The sequence below is a fragment of the Hydra vulgaris genome, chromosome 04, assembly GCF_038396675.1.
Source record: "Hydra vulgaris chromosome 04, alternate assembly HydraT2T_AEP".
NCBI classification, from domain to species: domain Eukaryota; kingdom Metazoa; phylum Cnidaria; class Hydrozoa; order Anthoathecata; family Hydridae; genus Hydra; species Hydra vulgaris.
Genome location: NC_088923.1, coordinates 31,045,001 through 31,062,732, shown reverse-complemented (window position 1 = coordinate 31,062,732; position 17,732 = coordinate 31,045,001). Strand labels below are relative to the sequence as shown.

General features: G+C 28.9%; 1 protein-coding gene across 1 annotated transcript in view; it reads right to left on the bottom strand.

Moving 5' to 3' along the window:
- LOC100214521 (sorting nexin-17) overlaps nt 1-17,732 on the bottom strand; it is a 53,853-nt gene that overhangs the window by 17,757 nt on the left and 18,364 nt on the right. The window contains exons 2-7 of the mRNA XM_065796052.1: nt 6,414-6,488; nt 6,156-6,341; nt 4,441-4,551; nt 4,156-4,246; nt 3,860-3,947; nt 3,247-3,316 (exon numbers count right to left, since the gene is read on the bottom strand). Of these exons, the coding sequence (XP_065652124.1) occupies nt 3,247-3,316; nt 3,860-3,947; nt 4,156-4,246; nt 4,441-4,551; nt 6,156-6,341; nt 6,414-6,488 (621 nt within the window). The remainder of the gene's footprint in view (nt 1-3,246; nt 3,317-3,859; nt 3,948-4,155; nt 4,247-4,440; nt 4,552-6,155; nt 6,342-6,413; nt 6,489-17,732) is intronic.

The following is a 17,732-nucleotide window of genomic DNA, read 5'->3' as shown; positions in this document are numbered from 1 at the left end:
GTGTATTTTTTTTTAGAAACTGGACAAGATATTTAGAAACAGTTATAGCTTTACAATCAGTTGGTGATACATGACCCAGAAACTATTGTACTGAACTGAGTGGACTATTGTAACATGTTCCTCTTCAAACTGAGTGAAACTATTGTAACATGTTTCTTTAATTGATCTTTTCGACTATTGTAATCAATTATGCAACACACCACAAATAGTACTGCATTGTCTTCTTCTAACATTACATTAACAGCTCTGTGAACTTTTGATTTGTCAACTATTTTTGGAATCTTGTATATATGAAGAGCGGCATCAACAATGGAAGCAGTTGCTCTATCAGAGATCAAATTATGCACCTTTGCTTTTGCTATCTGTCGAATATCTCTTCCTTGATTCTTTAAAGCAACTTCTACAACACTGCAAAACTTTAGGCTGAGGTTGATTTACTTGGTTTATTCTGAAAGTCTGAATCTGAACTAATATCCAGACTTGTAGTACTGCTATCTTCCTTAAACTGCGATTCTCGCTTTTGTTGTTCTTTTACACCCCTATTGTCTTCAGCTTTCTTAGTTGATTCTTTCTGCTGTTGTTTTCTTGTAGCCTCTTTATCCACTGTACTATTTATGGTTGTTTTTCAAATAGATTGCTGATTTCCAATAAAATCTCTATCCTGGGGACTTTCTCATTATCAAAACTTCAAACAAACTAGAAATTTCTTTGTGAAACTTTCTTATTTTTAAAGTAGTCTAAGAGATCATTGGGATTTAAACAATAATTGAACACTTTTAAACTCATTGAGATTTGGACACTTTGGGTTCTTATACGTTCTGGCAGCTGGTATTCAGATTAAACTTTGTTGCATACATTTTGAAAACATGGGCCTTAATTGTGTCTTTTCTATCTAATTCTGTTGGAAGTACATTTTCAAGCAAATCTGCTGGCTGACCAAAGCCCAACTTTGATCTGTTGCCATTTGAGAAGATATTTTTGTTAAATCTGTCATTATAATCTCTAAAAAAGAAAGTATTAAAATTGAAATAATTAAAAAGGTGTGGCGGACAGTGTTGCAAAATTTTGATTGTTGCAAATTTGATTGTCGAAAATGTAAAAAAGGAACAGCGTCGCAAATTCTCACATTATTGATTGTCAAACAACAGAATAAGGAATAATATTGCAAATGAATTTAATGAATAGTGTCAAAAACAAAAAAAAGGATTAGTGTCGCAAATGAATTGAATGAATAGTGTAGAAAACAAAAAAAAGGAATAGAGTCGCAAATGAATTTAATGAATAATGTCAAAAATAAAAGAAAGGAATAATATCCTAAAGGAGTTAAATAAATAGTAACAATAATAAAAAAATGACTATAAATATAAAAAAATAACTACAAATGTGTATTTAGATAACATGTCTGATGTCATATGAAAATAGCCTGCTGCTGGGGGCTTCAGTACACACACAGACAATCTTATAGCCTGCTGCCGCAAAGGAGTGCCGGTACATCGACTGAGGGTTTGGGGTTTAATAGCAGTCTTTTCTTTCATTATTCTTTATTTTTCTTTTTTATTTTCTGTAAAAGCCGTATGCTATAAAGATAAGCAAAAAGAGCAAGCAATTGCTGAAATTAACTATTTGCAATACTATTCCATTTTTACTATTTGCGACACTATTCCTTTTTTTTGCGACATTAGGCCTTTTTAAGATATTTGACACTATTCTGAAGTTCATTTTTCACTATTCCTGTCATCTATTAAAAATATTATAAATAAATATCAAAATGTATATTAAAACGCATACTATGAGAAAAAAATGCATCAAAAAAAGATGTTAGACATGAAATTATATCCTGCATCTTTTATTGTTCTATAAAAACATTAAAATTCCTACTCAATATTGTTCAATTTGTAATAAAGTGAAAAATATTGTAATTTTTTGAGCCAATTTTCTGTTGCAAAAAGTCAGAAATTTCGTATCAATGGAGGAGGGTCAAGATATGAACTAATTTTGATGAGATTTGGAATATTGTACAGCTTTTTTGCATCTTTCGAAAGAACAACTCTCTTGAGAACAAATGACTATTTATTATTGCAAGAAATTGATGTAAAAAGGTGCTGTCAGATACTAAGCTCCATTATTCTCAGTACACTAAATTTCATACCTTATCTCAAAAGTTAGGCTTTAGAGACTTTTGGAAAATATTAAACAGTGTGGTTAACAAAGGTAAGTCAACATTTCATCTCTCATTCATGGGACTGATCTTATTACCTCTCCCAAGGATAAGGCAGAACTATTTCAAACCTCAGAATTAGGAAAAATGAGATCGGCAATAATTTGCCTACATTAATCTTTTGGAGGTCAGCATCAGGTCAGCAAATAAAATTGCCGACCTCAAACACTTTTAGGTCGGCATTGCCGAATGCCGAACCTAATTTCAAGGGTTGACAATTTGCAAAGAACTTTTCTCCTAATTTGACTCTTAAATCTTCTAGCCATTCTCTTACTTCCATTCCAATTAAACTTGGCCCAGACAACATTCCATCCAGTCATAGTTATACAAAATTACAATCTTCAAACAAATTTCTTACATCCCATTTTGAGTCAAATAACTGTCAGACAATTAATACAGTTTTGATCGAAAATAATTCCATTCTCTACCTCTACAAATCTCTTATTCATCCCTGTATGGAATACTGTTATCATATTTGGGCTGGTTCTTCTAATAATGCTCTTTCTTTTCTAGACAAAGTCTAAAAGCGCATTGTAAACATAGTTGGACTGACTCTATCTGCTAAGCTTGAGCCTCTTTCCCATCATCGTAAGGTTGCATCTCTTTCTCTTTTTTACAAATACTATCATAGTCGCTGCTCAAACTTGCTTGACTCATCATTCATCAAAGTCTCATTTTTTTTCTGTATACAGATACATGCTCTAAAAGCTTTTATTCATCTAGTTTTTTTCCTGCACTTTAACTTTTGGAACTCTCTCCCATCTTCATGTTTTCCTAACTTATACAACCTTCAACTTTTTAAGTTTTTTTTATATCGCTATGTGTACTCCATTGTAGTAAACTAACACCTTTAGAGCAACCATTTTCAAAAAAAAGTTTTTTATAAACCGCCTATGTAATTAGTTGTGTAATTAATTTAAATACCATGCATGCTCATGTAAAGATGTAATATTTCCTAATATAAGCAATACTTAACATTTTTCCTTCTAAGTGAAAACCTTATTAACAACCTTATAATAACATCTCACCTGTACATAGAGAAGATTCATAGCAACTCTGTCATTAATCAAGTCTTCATCATATTTTGAATTCCAATAACTAAAATATATAACATTTACATCTATGTATAAATTTATATACATGACATAATGATAAAAATCATATATGTCATGTGTATGAATTTATATAATTTTTTCATATATAATTTATTTTTATCATATAATGATAATTATATAATGCTAATAAATCAATATTTTTAAACAAGAATCGAACAAATTAAACTGTATATTGTATATTGATATTATGTTTATTGTATATTATATTATGTTTATTGTATATGATATTGTATATTGTTGTTATACATAGATATTGTATATTGTTGTTATACATAGATATTGTAATTGTATATTGTTATACATAGGTTACAAACAGTTATGTACTGACAAAATGTAGCAACCAAACCATAAGATAAAAACCATTATTTTAAAAATAACAAAGACTTAATAAATAAAAAAAACTGCAATACCTATACTCACAATAACCATTAATATAGAGCAAAGAAAACAAAATATCAGAAGAAAAAAAAATTATAATTTCATTTATTTAAACTCTACTAAATCTACCAAAAAAAACTAGTTGTACTTTTTTCTTATAACAATGCGATGAGGTTTTTGCTCAACAGCTTTTAACGACAAATAAGGAGATTCAAAATCTTGAAGTTTTCGTACAACTGAAAATATAAAAATGCAACATAAAAATAAAACAAAAATATATTTATTAGAATTTGTTGGTTACATAAATTCAGGAAAAAATTGTTTTGAAAGAACCATTGAAAGGTACACATTGATTAAAAAAAACTAGCAGTTACACAGAAAATATCTGTATGCTGAACATACTAGTATAAAATAGTTTAAAAATAATTAAAATTATATATGTACTTCTTATTTCATCATTATCAACTTTCTCAACCATAAACAATGCAAAGTAATAAAAAAAATCTTCTTTTAAGCCAATTTTATTCATTGCAGCCTAAAACAACAATTTGATACATAAAATTTTTATTCATTGCAGCCTAAAACAACAATCTGACACATTAAAACTTTATTCCTAAACACAATACTATATTGGTTTGCTTACATTATTCTGAAAATTATTCTTACTAAAGTTTATGACTTTAATAAGTATTAATAAGTATTGCGTATAAAAAAAACTATTATATAAACCTCATAAACTCTGTCATTTTTATCGTTTGTCATTACATTAACAGATACTTTGTTTCCATTCATTAGAAAGATTTCAACTGCAACTTCAGTTGGTTCCATGTCATAATCATCCTATTTAATAATGATAAAAACTTAATTCAACTCACTGAATATATTGTTCAATTAATGTTGAAACATTTGATAATGATGAATAAAAACTTCAATAATAATAAAGACTTACATTAAGAACAGTGGGGCAGTAGAAAAAAAAAAAAAAAAAATTTTTAAATCTTTTTTCCTTCTAATTTTTGAATTCTTTCTTAACAAGGCTACTACTATTTATGTTGTCAAGAATAGGCTGCAACTAGTACTGATGTTTATAGAAAAAAATACTGTAACTAGTACTGATGTTCATAGAAAAAAACTACGACTAGTATTGATGTTCATAAAAAAAAGCTGCAACTAGTACTAATGTTCATAGAAAAAAGCTGCAACTGGTACTAATGTTTATAGAAAAAAGCTCCAACTAGTATTAATGTTCATACAATAAGGTTAAATAAAAATAATTTTGAACAATCACATTACACAATATTGCAATTACAGTATAAAAATGTGCTCAAAAGAATAACAATTCATACACAGAACGAATTTTGAAAGATAAAATAAAAGCATATTTAAGCAGTGATCATGGTAAAATTTGTAGAAATAGAAAAAGATCCAACCATATAATAATAAAACATTTCAATATAATAAAACATTTCAATATAAAAGACCCAACCATATAATAATAAAACATTTAAATTTGACTATTAGTGTAACTATGTTTTACTTTTATTGTCTAAAAGTGAAAAATCATCTTAAAATATAAATAAGGTACAGCAACAAGGATTCTAAAATATTCAAAATTAGATATTAAAATGGGGCAAACTTGGGTCAAGAAATTTATATTTATTGCTAAAAATTTTTTTCTTTTATTTCAAAAAAGAAGTTTTTTTATAATAAGTATCTTAGTTAAGTATGTGTTAAATTTTAAAACTATTTTTTCTTCTAAACTTTAAAACTATTTTTTCTTCTAAATATTAAAACTATTTTTTCTTCTAAATTTTAAAACTATTTTTTCTTCTAAATTTTAAAACTATTTTTTCTACTAAATTTAAAAACTATTTTTTCTTCTAAATTTTAGAAAATCAGCCTGATCCAAAAAAGGTTGAGAATGATAAAGGTACAACATTTTTAAAGTAGGAGAAAGTTGGAATTATTGAAACTTATGTTGAACATCCGTAGAGCTTTTGTATGAAGTTTTATTAACTATAGTTCATTAATTATTTTTTATTCTCGGTTTCTGCTCAAAATTTGAATTTTCTATTCAATGGGGAAAAACATTAAGTCAATAAACAAAACATTTCTTTTAAAAACTATTTTCTATTACTAAATGTCATTTAAGTATTATTAAAAAAAAATCAGTAAAATAAATAATTCAGTAAAAGAGGTTGATCAAAAGCATTGAAAAAAAATTTCTTAAGAGTTATTGCAAAGTAGAATTAAAAAACATTTTTTTTCTATTAAATTTTTTTTCTATTAAATTATATTAAAAAATTTTTTTTTCTATTAAATTATATCTTTTTTAAGGCATAAAAAATATCAGTCTCTATCACACCTCTATACACACTATCTATCCGTTTATACATACTATCTGTCCCTTTATACACAGTACTAAAGTTATTTTCAAAATAAACCTGTTGTGCTTGAAGCAAAAAATTGTTAAACTCATCACTGACACCCAAAATTGGATCTTGACTAATAAACTGAATGAATTTTTCCAGTTGCTCTCGTCTCTCTTCAAGCTGGTCAGTACTTAAAGAGAATAGTTTCTTAGGTGGAAACAACTTGCTTGGCATACTATCAGGGTATGTGTTCATTAACTAAACAAAACAATCTTTTAGTAAAGAATAGAATAAAGTTAAATATAAGCAATAACATAAACACTTTATTACCTTTTCATAAAATTTGTCTAGCTGACTATATCGCTGTTTACAATGATAAACCCCATTAACATGAATATGAAAGTACTAAAAAAAAATTTGCTTGATCTAATTATAATTATAACTATAGTAATAAAAATAAAAAGATTAAGAAATGATTAAACAATACTATTAGATGCATTTCAAATGATTTATCTATCCTGATTTAACTCTGAATTTCAGAAATTCAATTCAATTTCCTGAAAATATCCCCTTTCTGCGAAAAATTTATTTAAACTATTTTGAAATTTAATATAAGTTTAAGCATGTTATTTAGATTTGCAAAGTTTTCAATTTTGCATTAAAAACTTAAAAAAATTAATTCAAAAAGTTTCCCAACCACCAAGGTGCCAACCTGAAAAGTTTCAATTTCATTTGCAACTCTCTCAACCCTAAACTCCAAAACATAAAATTAACAATAAAACAACAACAAAACAAAAAACATAAAACAAGACCGGTGTGCAAAGAAACTTAGTAAACAAGATCCAGAGATAATCCAGGTCATATTTTTAAAATCCTGAAAAAACGAAAAAAATCCAGAAAATATTTTTAAGAAACATCCGGATATATAATTGCATTTTGTGTAACTAAGAACATCTTATGAGTCAAAAAAGTCTCAGAATGTCTCAAAAAAGAAATTCATTATTTGTACACACATACAAATAATGTGCATAATATAAACAAATACTGTACATAATATAAATATTATTTGGACATAAATGTTTAAATATTTTAATTTTTCTAGGGCATTTAAAATAAATTACCCAAGATTTTCTGGTGAAGTAGTCAAATAATTTATAATATATGTGCTAACAAATAAGAAAAAATTAGTTGTACATGTGTACAAATAATTCCTAACCTAACTAAATTTAATGTAGAGTAACTATTTGATGACAAGTTAGAAAAAAATATTTTTAACTATTATTTCAAGAAAACTATTTGGATTTTTGTAAAAAATTAAATTTTCAAGAAATATCCGGAATTCCGGAAATATTCAGAAAAAGATAATCCCCGAAGATTGCTGTGCAAAGAATTTTGGTAAACAAGACCATCGTGCAAAGAAACAGGTTAAGTGTAGGATTTCCAGTGGCATGAAAAGGATTTAAATCTTGAGATTCAATTTTGAAAAAAATAAAAATAAATCTCATTTTAGTTTATTTTATTTGTCAATATAAATTAAAAGAAACTAAAATTCTCTGCTTAAATTCTGACGACTGAATTTACTTCACATCAACTTTGCTAAGCTTCTACTGAATATACTATTTATCTAGTTTAAGTATGATAAATCTTTATGTTTATATATATTATTACATTATTTATCTATATATTATTACATTATTTATATATTATTACATTTTTTACAAGATTTTAGCTGATGACAACAGATAAAATTATTTTTAGTAAAAAAATAAATAGATAAAGTATTTTGAAGCATTTATATTACTTTATAAAAATAAAGCGTTTTTATCATTACTTATCTGAAGTACTTGCAAGCATTTATATTAGTTTACAAAAATAAAGAGTTTTTACCTTTAGGAGAGAGTGGGGCACCATAATAAATGGGGCCCCAGTCTTGGCCAAAAAAGAGAGTTTTTTACAATCCTGGCCCCAGCTAAAAAGTAATTCTAGCAGGTGTTATTAGCTGGGGCTGGAATATTTTATATATATATATATATATATATATATATATATATATATATATATATATATATATATATATATATATATATATATATATATATATATATATATATATATATATATAGGATATACAATTAATTTCTGACCCCCCTCATATTTTGTATTACAACAAGTGGATACAACAGTAGATGTTTTTTAAAAAAAATTTTTTTATACCACCGGGGATAAAAGTGGCAGCGGGATTTCCTGGAATATCACTGTTATATCCTGGAACATAATTTTTTTAAAATTTTACATATGATAACTGTTTGAACTAATTCGACCAAAAATAAGAAAAATATTATTCCATTTAGTTGCATTTTTATGTGTTCATATCTTATATTAAAACCTAGCACAACAAGAAATGTTATTGAAACTATCTAACTCAAGGAATGCATTGCAATTTGCAATGCGATGTTTTCTTTCTTCTTGTTATAAAATATGAATAAAATAAAAAAAAGATTTCTTGCAACGAAAACAGTAAGTTTGATTTTTAAACTTCTAAATTATTGAAAAGTTAAACTTTTTCTGTATTGAAATATTTAACAATTTTTGTATTTAAAAAATGGCAAACAAAGACATATAAAGTCATACATAAGATAACATACATATGTAAGAAATATTTATAACTTTACCTTAAGTTGTTTTACGGTTCATTTTAGTTATACCATGTCAATTGTAAATGGATCAAAAGCATAGCAGTATTTTTGTAAAGAAAAATCTGGCGAATCTGCAATTTGCAAAAAGTGCAATGTAAAGATAATGTGCAAAGGATTTTGGACAAGTGGGTTCCTTCGTCATTTAAAAAACGCACATAAAGATTTAGATTTAAATATAAAGCGACAACATCAAGATACTGGTTCAGAAATTATAATTGTGCAAAAGAAAATTATATTGTTTGTTAAACAACAGACTATCGAAGAAATTGTGTCAAAGCTAGCAACGGTGGATGGCTTCTCAAGAAATGCCATAACAAAAAGTGAATTTATTAGAAAACTATTGTCTGAAAAAGGCATGTTATTACCAAAAAATCCATCCCATGTTATGAGTATGATAAAAAAACAATATAATTTAGCTAAACAAACTGCGGTTTTAGAGATAACAAAAGAAATATCTAATGGGTTGCAATATTCTTTATCATTAGACGAATATACGTATTTAAAAAATCGACATTATTTAAATGTAAATTTACACTTATTAACAAAGTTTTGGAACCTGGGATTGATTCTGATAGCTGGATCACTTCCTGCAGAAGAAATTATTGATCTGGTTGAAAATAAACTGTCAGATTTCAATTTATCAATTAAAAAGCACATCATAGTTAGTGTCACTGACGGAGCATCCGTAATGAAAAAATTTGGACGGCTAAGTGGTTTTGAACATCAGCTGTGTTATGGCCACGGACCTCATTTGGCAGTATGTGATGTTCTTTACAAAAAGTCAGACTCTTCAGCAAAATATATTGAATTGCAGTTGCAAGATTCCGATCAAAGTTTGAGTGATTACGATGAGTTTGATGATGTATTTGACTGTAATGATAAGTTATACAGCTCAACAGGCGTTATGTGTATTGATGATTTACAAAATAGCTTAAATATAGCCTTAACAATTCAGAAGGTTTGAAAAGTGGTTCGAATGTTCCACAAATCATCTCTTAAAAATGGTGTTTTACAAAACTACATAAAATCTATGTTTCATAAAGAACTGAAGCTGATATTAGATGTCAAAACAAGGTGGAATAGTCTTATTGCAATGCTAAAAAGATTCTTTAAAGTAAAAACATTGATAATAAAAGCAATGATCGATTTAAAAGAAGTTATCTCCGAAGATGAATATGCAATTATGAATATATCTGAAGATGAATATCCAATTATGAATGCCATAACAAGTTCTCTGCAACCGATAAAAGTTGGAATAGAAAGACTTGGTAGAAATAATGCTACTCTACTTGACACAGAAGGTGTAATGATATTCATCTTAAAAAAATTTGATAGCCAATAAACTGCTTTAATCTGTGCAGCAGAGAATTGAAGAACACAGAAATGCCAATTTAATTGGACTACTAAAATTCTTAAACAACCCAATCAGTTATAATCAGAAATCAAATATCAACTCCAAACTACTCTTACCATCCAAACATGCATTAAAAGCAACAGCAAAAAAAAATTTATACCAGGTTGTACATAGAGGATGCTAGCACTAGTTCATCAAATAATGAAATAGTTGAAGTGAGTCGTGATAATCAAAGTATGGTTTCTGACCCATCAATACCTGAGCCTGTTGCTCCAAATTTATTAGGCAAAAGTGACACTTGAACAAAAATTGGATGCAATCATTTGTAATGTCAAACAAGTAGAAAAAGCAGCTCTAGAAGACATTAGCAATTTAAAAAACCTCACAAAAGAAATCAAACTTTTTGAGGCGACTGGAAAATGTAGCAAAAGTTTAAAAAGAATATACTCCACATTAATGACCATCAAGCCGACATCAATTGAATCAGAAAGAGCTTTTTCTGCTGTGGGTTTATTTATGGGCAAAATTTGTTTACGATTAAGTGACAAATTAATTGATTGCTTTTTTAAAACAATAATTTATTTTAAATAGTAATATAGATTAACATGCTAAGATAAATTTATCAGAAACCGCTTGTTTTTATATTAAAAATTATTCCGGGAAATCCTGGGATAAATAAGTTACACACCAGGAATACCAGGATGCTAAATTTACGGGAAATGAGTAACCATAGTTCCTACAGGGTCATTAGTAAAAAACAGGAAATTTTTATAAAAAAACAGGACTGTGGAAGCCTGAAAAACAGGATTTTTTTTCGAAAAAACTATTTTATTATACCATGTATAATAACCAAATGTAACAAAAAAAAAATTTAAAAGAATATGAATATGAGATAAATAAATAAATAAAAAGAAACAAATAAAATGCTTTGTGAATGACTGATAAATTTTAAAAACTCTAAATGTAAACAAAAAAGACATTAGATATAAAACATAATTGCATCGTTATTAACTTTTTTTTAATTTTAAACATTCATTCATTATTTTAACTCTAGCTTTATTTTCTCTCTATTTTCTATATCAAACTCTGCACTTAGTTTTTTTTAAAGTTTTTGTCCCAATTTTACTTTTTGTTGGCTATAAATACAACCTTTGACATTTTTATCACACAATTTTTTAATAGTTTGTTTTCCTCTCCCACAAGTTTTTCTGCAGAATCTATTTAGTTTCTTAGTTGTTTTATGGAATCATCAACATCAACTTTAATTTTTCTGAATTTGAATTTTTTTGTCCATTTTTCTGAATTTGAATTTTTGAAACGTACATTTATCTTTAGAATCTCTGCATCATTCAAGTCAAGGGTTATTTGGATTTATTTGGATGGTTGCAGAATAACATCATTAATAACAAAACTTGAGAGAAAACCATTTAGAAGTTTCTGTATCTTTAGGAACAGGACTGTAATTATTGGCTATTTTGTTACTAACGCAACTGTGAAGCCTTTAAAATCATAAGCAATAAAATGTACACTTTTGTGCTTTCTTGATACAAATGTACCTTTTAGTTGCTGCAATATCTGCTTTATTATTGAACTTTTTGATTTGGTTGATATTTTAAAAAGTATTCTCACAAGTTGTCAAACTCCAATATTCTCACTAATATGTCTTGCTTATCCAACAAGTAAATACATATCTCAATACCCATTGTCCTTGTAACTCAGTGAATAACTTTTCCACAATAAAATATTCCTCAATACTTTTTGCAAAAATTAAAAAAAAACAACTGTGCAAATCAAATGTTTATTGGTCCGAATCAATGTCCTCAGAAATCAATACTTTCAAACCTTCCGAAAAAGCATTGGAAATTGTATGGAGTGGACATGACCATACTCATAAATACTAAATTTTTCTTTTTCTTTTTCTAAGTTCATTTTCCAACTTATTTAAAAACAATTAATTTACATAAAAGAATTGACTCTTGTTGTTCCTGAATTTTCCTTAACAACTTTTTAAAACGATCAAGGTCCAAAGTACGCCACACAACAAACAATGTTCATAAGTATGATGTTATGATTTGATGTAAATCATTTGAATGACATGAAACATAAGCGTTATATTGTTTTTTTGTTTGTAATGCAGTTATTTCATCAAATCAGAATGTGAAAGATAAGCATTTCAATTCATTTTAAATAACTTTTTGAGTACAAGGCATTATTCTGTAATAAAGTTTTTTCATCAAATATTATAACTTAATAGCCATATACTCAAGCTTATCCAATTTTTTTGGCATGCTTTAGCAATTTTAGAATCCGGAAACATATGCTTATATTTAGGAGTCACTATCATTTGTAGCAAGTGCACAGTTTGAATCAATAAAGACTAAACAATGAGTCATTATTGATTCAAGTCAGCCATAACTATTTGTAGCTTTATACTTGAACTATCTGAACTTTTCAAAATTATACTGTGATCTAGCTGATTTTGTATTTTCATTGTGTTTCTTTGACTTCAAATGAAGATTAAGCTGGGTTACACCAGCTGAAATGTTTATGTCTGCAAAACAAAATCTACAAAACCCATGTTTAATAAAATTATTAGAAGCTTTTATCCATGGATAGCCCTTTTTCCAGGATGATTGAAACTTGGTCTTTCCCATACTGAAAAATTTACATAAAGTAAATTTAAGTAAATATAATTTAAAATAATAATAATAAATTCTGAATGTATCAAACATTTATGTATTCATGTATCCAATCAAATATATTTACGCAAAACAAACCTTTTAAGGTAAAACATGTTATTGTTTACACACACACATACACACACACATATATTTTTTTCTTTACAGAGACTAATCTGACTGTTTTTGGTTATCATGATGAAAATCCAACTCGTTGTCTGCTCCTATGTTAAGGAAAAACTAGGAAACGAAAGTCAACACCTAAAACTTGGACACAGAATATGAGATAGCAGCTAAGACAATCTGTCGTATAAAAATAGAAAGGGAGAAAATGTTTCATGCAAGTCTGTAACCAAAAAGAAAGGCTATTTAAAATCTGCTGATAAATTTAAATGATAGTAAAAAAAATGTTTTTATTAGCTCATTCCCACAACTTATGGGTTCACTTATGGGGTAAGGGTGTTGGAATATTGGGGTATTTTATTTTCCAGGCTCAAGTAACCACAACTTTTTGCAAAAACATTTTCATTTGGCATTAGAATGAATATACCAAAGTTTGAATCTTGCATAATGCCTAAATTTGTACTATCTAAAATATCAAAAATACCTGAATGCCTAAAATGTTTATATTAGCTTAGCAGAGTCTTTAACTATTTGAAACTTTTATACGGAAAGAGCTTTCTAATGATGATTCTATAGAACCGGTTTCATATGGGGCAGAAAAGGCTCTTTAACTGTGGTGAAGCTTAAGCAAAACTCTAATACAACCCCCACCCACCCCCCTTCCTCCAATAAAACTGCAGTATGGGTAGTAGGAGCTTGCAAACCTTGGATGGAATTCTTGACAGTTGCAGTATCACATAAAAGCACCAAGTCCTGATCTACAAAATAGACTACACTAGAAAGGATATCTGTTTATTAAAAACTGCTTTGACTCTTTTGAATAATTTAATTCAAATTAGAACACTGCTGTATGGAAACCCATCCAACAAGCAGAAGTATGAAAACAGATGTTAAATTTAAAAAAAGAACAATTCTTCCTTCATGGTTCATACTTATTATTATAATTTAAATATTCATGTTTAACTTAACATAAAATGAAATAAACACAAGAAATTTATTTACTTTATTATTTTATTATTGAACATTTACATGTTTTAACTATCTAGTTAAACCTAAAATTAATTTAGTAAATTTTAACTTCAAAAATTACAACTTTATTTATTTAAAACTTTTTTATCTTAATTGCCTCCTAAATCCATAAAACACTTTTAAAATTTTTTCTTACTGAAAAACAGTGTTGCTACATCAACTATCTTAAAGACTGCTGTTACAAAGGAGTGCTGCTACATCAGCTATTTTACAGCCTGCTCCTACAAGGAAGTTCCATATTACTGACTGAGGGTTTGGTTCGGGCAGTCTATTAAATAATTAAAAAAAACTTTTTTTAAAAAAAATAAAATTTTACTTTTTCCTTTCTTTAAAACAACTAAAAAAAAACAACTTAAAACTGACCTGACAATGGAAAAATTAAAAATGACCAAGCAAGAGTATACACACACACAGATGTGCTCAGTGTGAAGTTTATGTATTGTATTTATGTTAATTAATTGCCTCAAAAATTTTTTTTTAAAAATCCTCAAACTTTTTGGGAAATTCAATAGGAAAACTTACAATTTTCACAGTGGAGTTACTTAAGGTCCAGAAAAAAAAACACTTTCAGATCGTTTAAAAGTTATGATATTGAGAAATTTACAGTAAACAACAGCACTTTATGGTTTGATAAAAGAATTGTTTATCAAATTAATACGTAAACTAATTGTTATTAAGTGGGTACATAATATGTAAACACTTAAAAAAAAATTATTTTGTTTATTATGTATTGCATGTCACGCTATGTTTTTTTTTATATATTGCGCAGCTGCTATGTAATAAATAACATTAATAGTTGTATCATGAACTTTAATTCGATAAATAAGTTATTATTTGCCTATATCATGCTATAATTTGGACTGGTAACTAATTAATAATTAGTCTAATAACTCAATCATACATTATAAGTTGTTTATATAATGTTTCTATCTGGAATTATAACATTATTATTTGTTTATAACATGTTAAATTTCCAAAACATATTTTACTTTGATAAACTAAATGAAAGATTCTCACTTTATTTTTTAATTAAATAATAAACAATGTGACATCAACAAGAGCTCAAAAAAGCTTAGAAGACCTACAAAGGCTTTAGTAGAAAGAATATATTTTTTTATATATTTTTTTTTTTTTTTAAACATCTTCGCTTCCAACAAGGCTGCAAGCAGCCACTAATTAAAGTTGGAAGTTACAGAAAGAGAAAAGATGAAGATTGTAGAGCAAGATAACGATTGACAGACGACTTAAAAGATTGCAAATTATATGAGTCAGGAAAGCAAGATGAAGGAAGCGAATTCCAAAGACCTGATGTTCGAGGAAAAAAACTAGACAAATAAGCGTTTTTGAAGCACTTAGGAACAGTCACAGAAAAAGGATGACACTTAATTGAATGACGAGTAACACGAGAATGAATTTTAGTAGATGGCACAAGAGACGCAAGCTCTTTAGAGCAGTGCCCATTATAGTATTTGTAGAAAAGAGAAAGAGAAGCAACATTACGACCATGTGATAATGGTTGGAGGTTGGCTGCAAGAGCAGGTCCAACTATGTTTACAACACGTTTTTGCACCTTGTCTAAAAGAGAAAGGGCATCATTAGAAGATCCGCCCCAGATATGGCAACAGTATTCCATACAAGGCTGGATTTGAGATTTGTAGAGATAGAGAATAGAATCCGAAGTAAGAAAGTGACGAGCTCGATAAAGAGATGCAACTTTAGCAGATGCTAATTTTGCAACTGATTTGATACATAGTTTCCAAGAAAGATTGGAAGTAAGAGTTAATCCTAGAAGATGAAGAGTAGGTGACTCATCAAGTACATTACCATTCATAAATATAGGCAGATCTAAATTATTGCGATAACGATTGGCTGAAAAAAATTGAGTTTTATCTGAATTAAAGTTCACCAGCCACTGAGAGCCCCATGCTGTAGCAGAAGTAAGATCCTTTTCAAGCTCAAATGCCCCCTCCAAGCAATCAGAGGGTGTTGGTTTTTTATCATGACAAGAATAAATGGTAGCGTCATCAGCAAACAATGCCACCTTAGATGAGAGAAAATCTGGAAGATCGTTAATGTAAATTAAAAAGAGTATAGGGCCAAGGATAGAACCTTGAGGAACCCCTGAAGTTACAGAATAAGAAGAAAAGTGTTGTCCATCGAGGACAACTTTTATGCTACAATTGGAAAGGAAGGATTTAATGATCTTAAAGATGTTGCAGGATACACCATAAGAAGAAAGCTTATGGAGAATACCAGCATGCCAAACTTTATCAAAAGCTTTTGAAATGTCAAGAGCAATGGCTTTAACCTCTCCACCTTTATCTAATGCACAATAAAACCTGTCAGTTATTACTGTTAACAAATCAGCTGTAGAACGAGAAGATCGAAATCCATATTGATGGTCAGAAAGTAAGTGATTAGATTCAAGATGAGAAATTAAGTGTTTGTAAATTAAAGATTCAAAAACCTTGCTTATGATAGGAAGAAGACTTATGGGACGGTAGTTAGACGAATCAGATCGCTCTCCAGAATTTTTGAAGATAGGGATAACAGATGCTGCTAGGCAGGAAATCACTTTAGATACAGATGCTGGAGTGATATGAATGTCAAGCAATGCATCAACCTGTTTGTTGACAATATCAGGTAGAACGCAACTAGTGGAATCAAGAGATGATATTGATGAAAAGTTTTTAGCAAACAATTCGGCTTTGTCTTTAGGTGAGGTGACAAAGTCTGAACCATTCAAGAGAGGTGGAATTATAGATTTGCCCTTATTATTGATATTATTAAAGATTCTCCAGAAGTCACGAGAGCCTAATTTTTGAGATGAGATACGAGATTTCATGACCTGAGAATAGCGGGTTTTGGTGTTAGACAAAACCTTTTTACAATTGTTTCTAGCAGTAATAAACAGACGTCTGTTTTCTGGAGAATTGTTTTGCTGATAAATATGGAAGTAACGGTTTCGATTGGCTATCGCTGCAGCACAGTGTAAGGAAAACCATGGAGGAGAGTGAGGCTTGACCTGGAATCGTCAAGAGGGAATAAAAGATTCCATGCCAGCTTGAATCCACTAAAGTTATGTAAGAAGCACATTTGTTGACAGAAAGACGAAATTTTTCTACCCAAGGGCCATCACGAAGAAAATCACGGAAAGAATCCCAGTCAGCTTTACTGTAGTTGTAAGAGGTTTGATAATAGGGGGATTCAGGTGATGAAGAAGAATGAGATAATAGTTTTAGAGAAATCAAACTGTGATCAGAAGCACCTAAGGGTGAATGTGGAGAAACTGAGCACTGACTAGGATCAGAAACAAGACATAAGTCGAGTAGAGAAGGTAAATGATTCGGGTTGTCTGGAAAGCGAGTTGGAAAGTTGACTATTTGAGTTGGGGATTGAGAAAGGCAAAAGTTGTGGGCTTTAATGCCTGCCGAATCACTGACACTAGAGCCAAGCCATTCAGAGTGGTGAGCATTAAAGTCACCTACAACAACTATATTAGCTGATGGATAAAGAGAGAGGGCTTGGTCAATATGATCAGAAATAACGTCAAAAAGTATGCAGTCTTGAGATGAAGGAGAGCAATATAGAACAAAGAGAAAGGCAATAGAGTGAAGTGGTGCTAAACAAAAGCACATAAAAAAATAGTCTGTAGATTCAAACCTAGTTTCACGACAAATGGGTGAATTCTTACGGATGTAAATGCCCAGGCCAAGCATGTGACTATTGGAGTCTTTACGAATTAGAGGAAGATAACCATCAACACTAA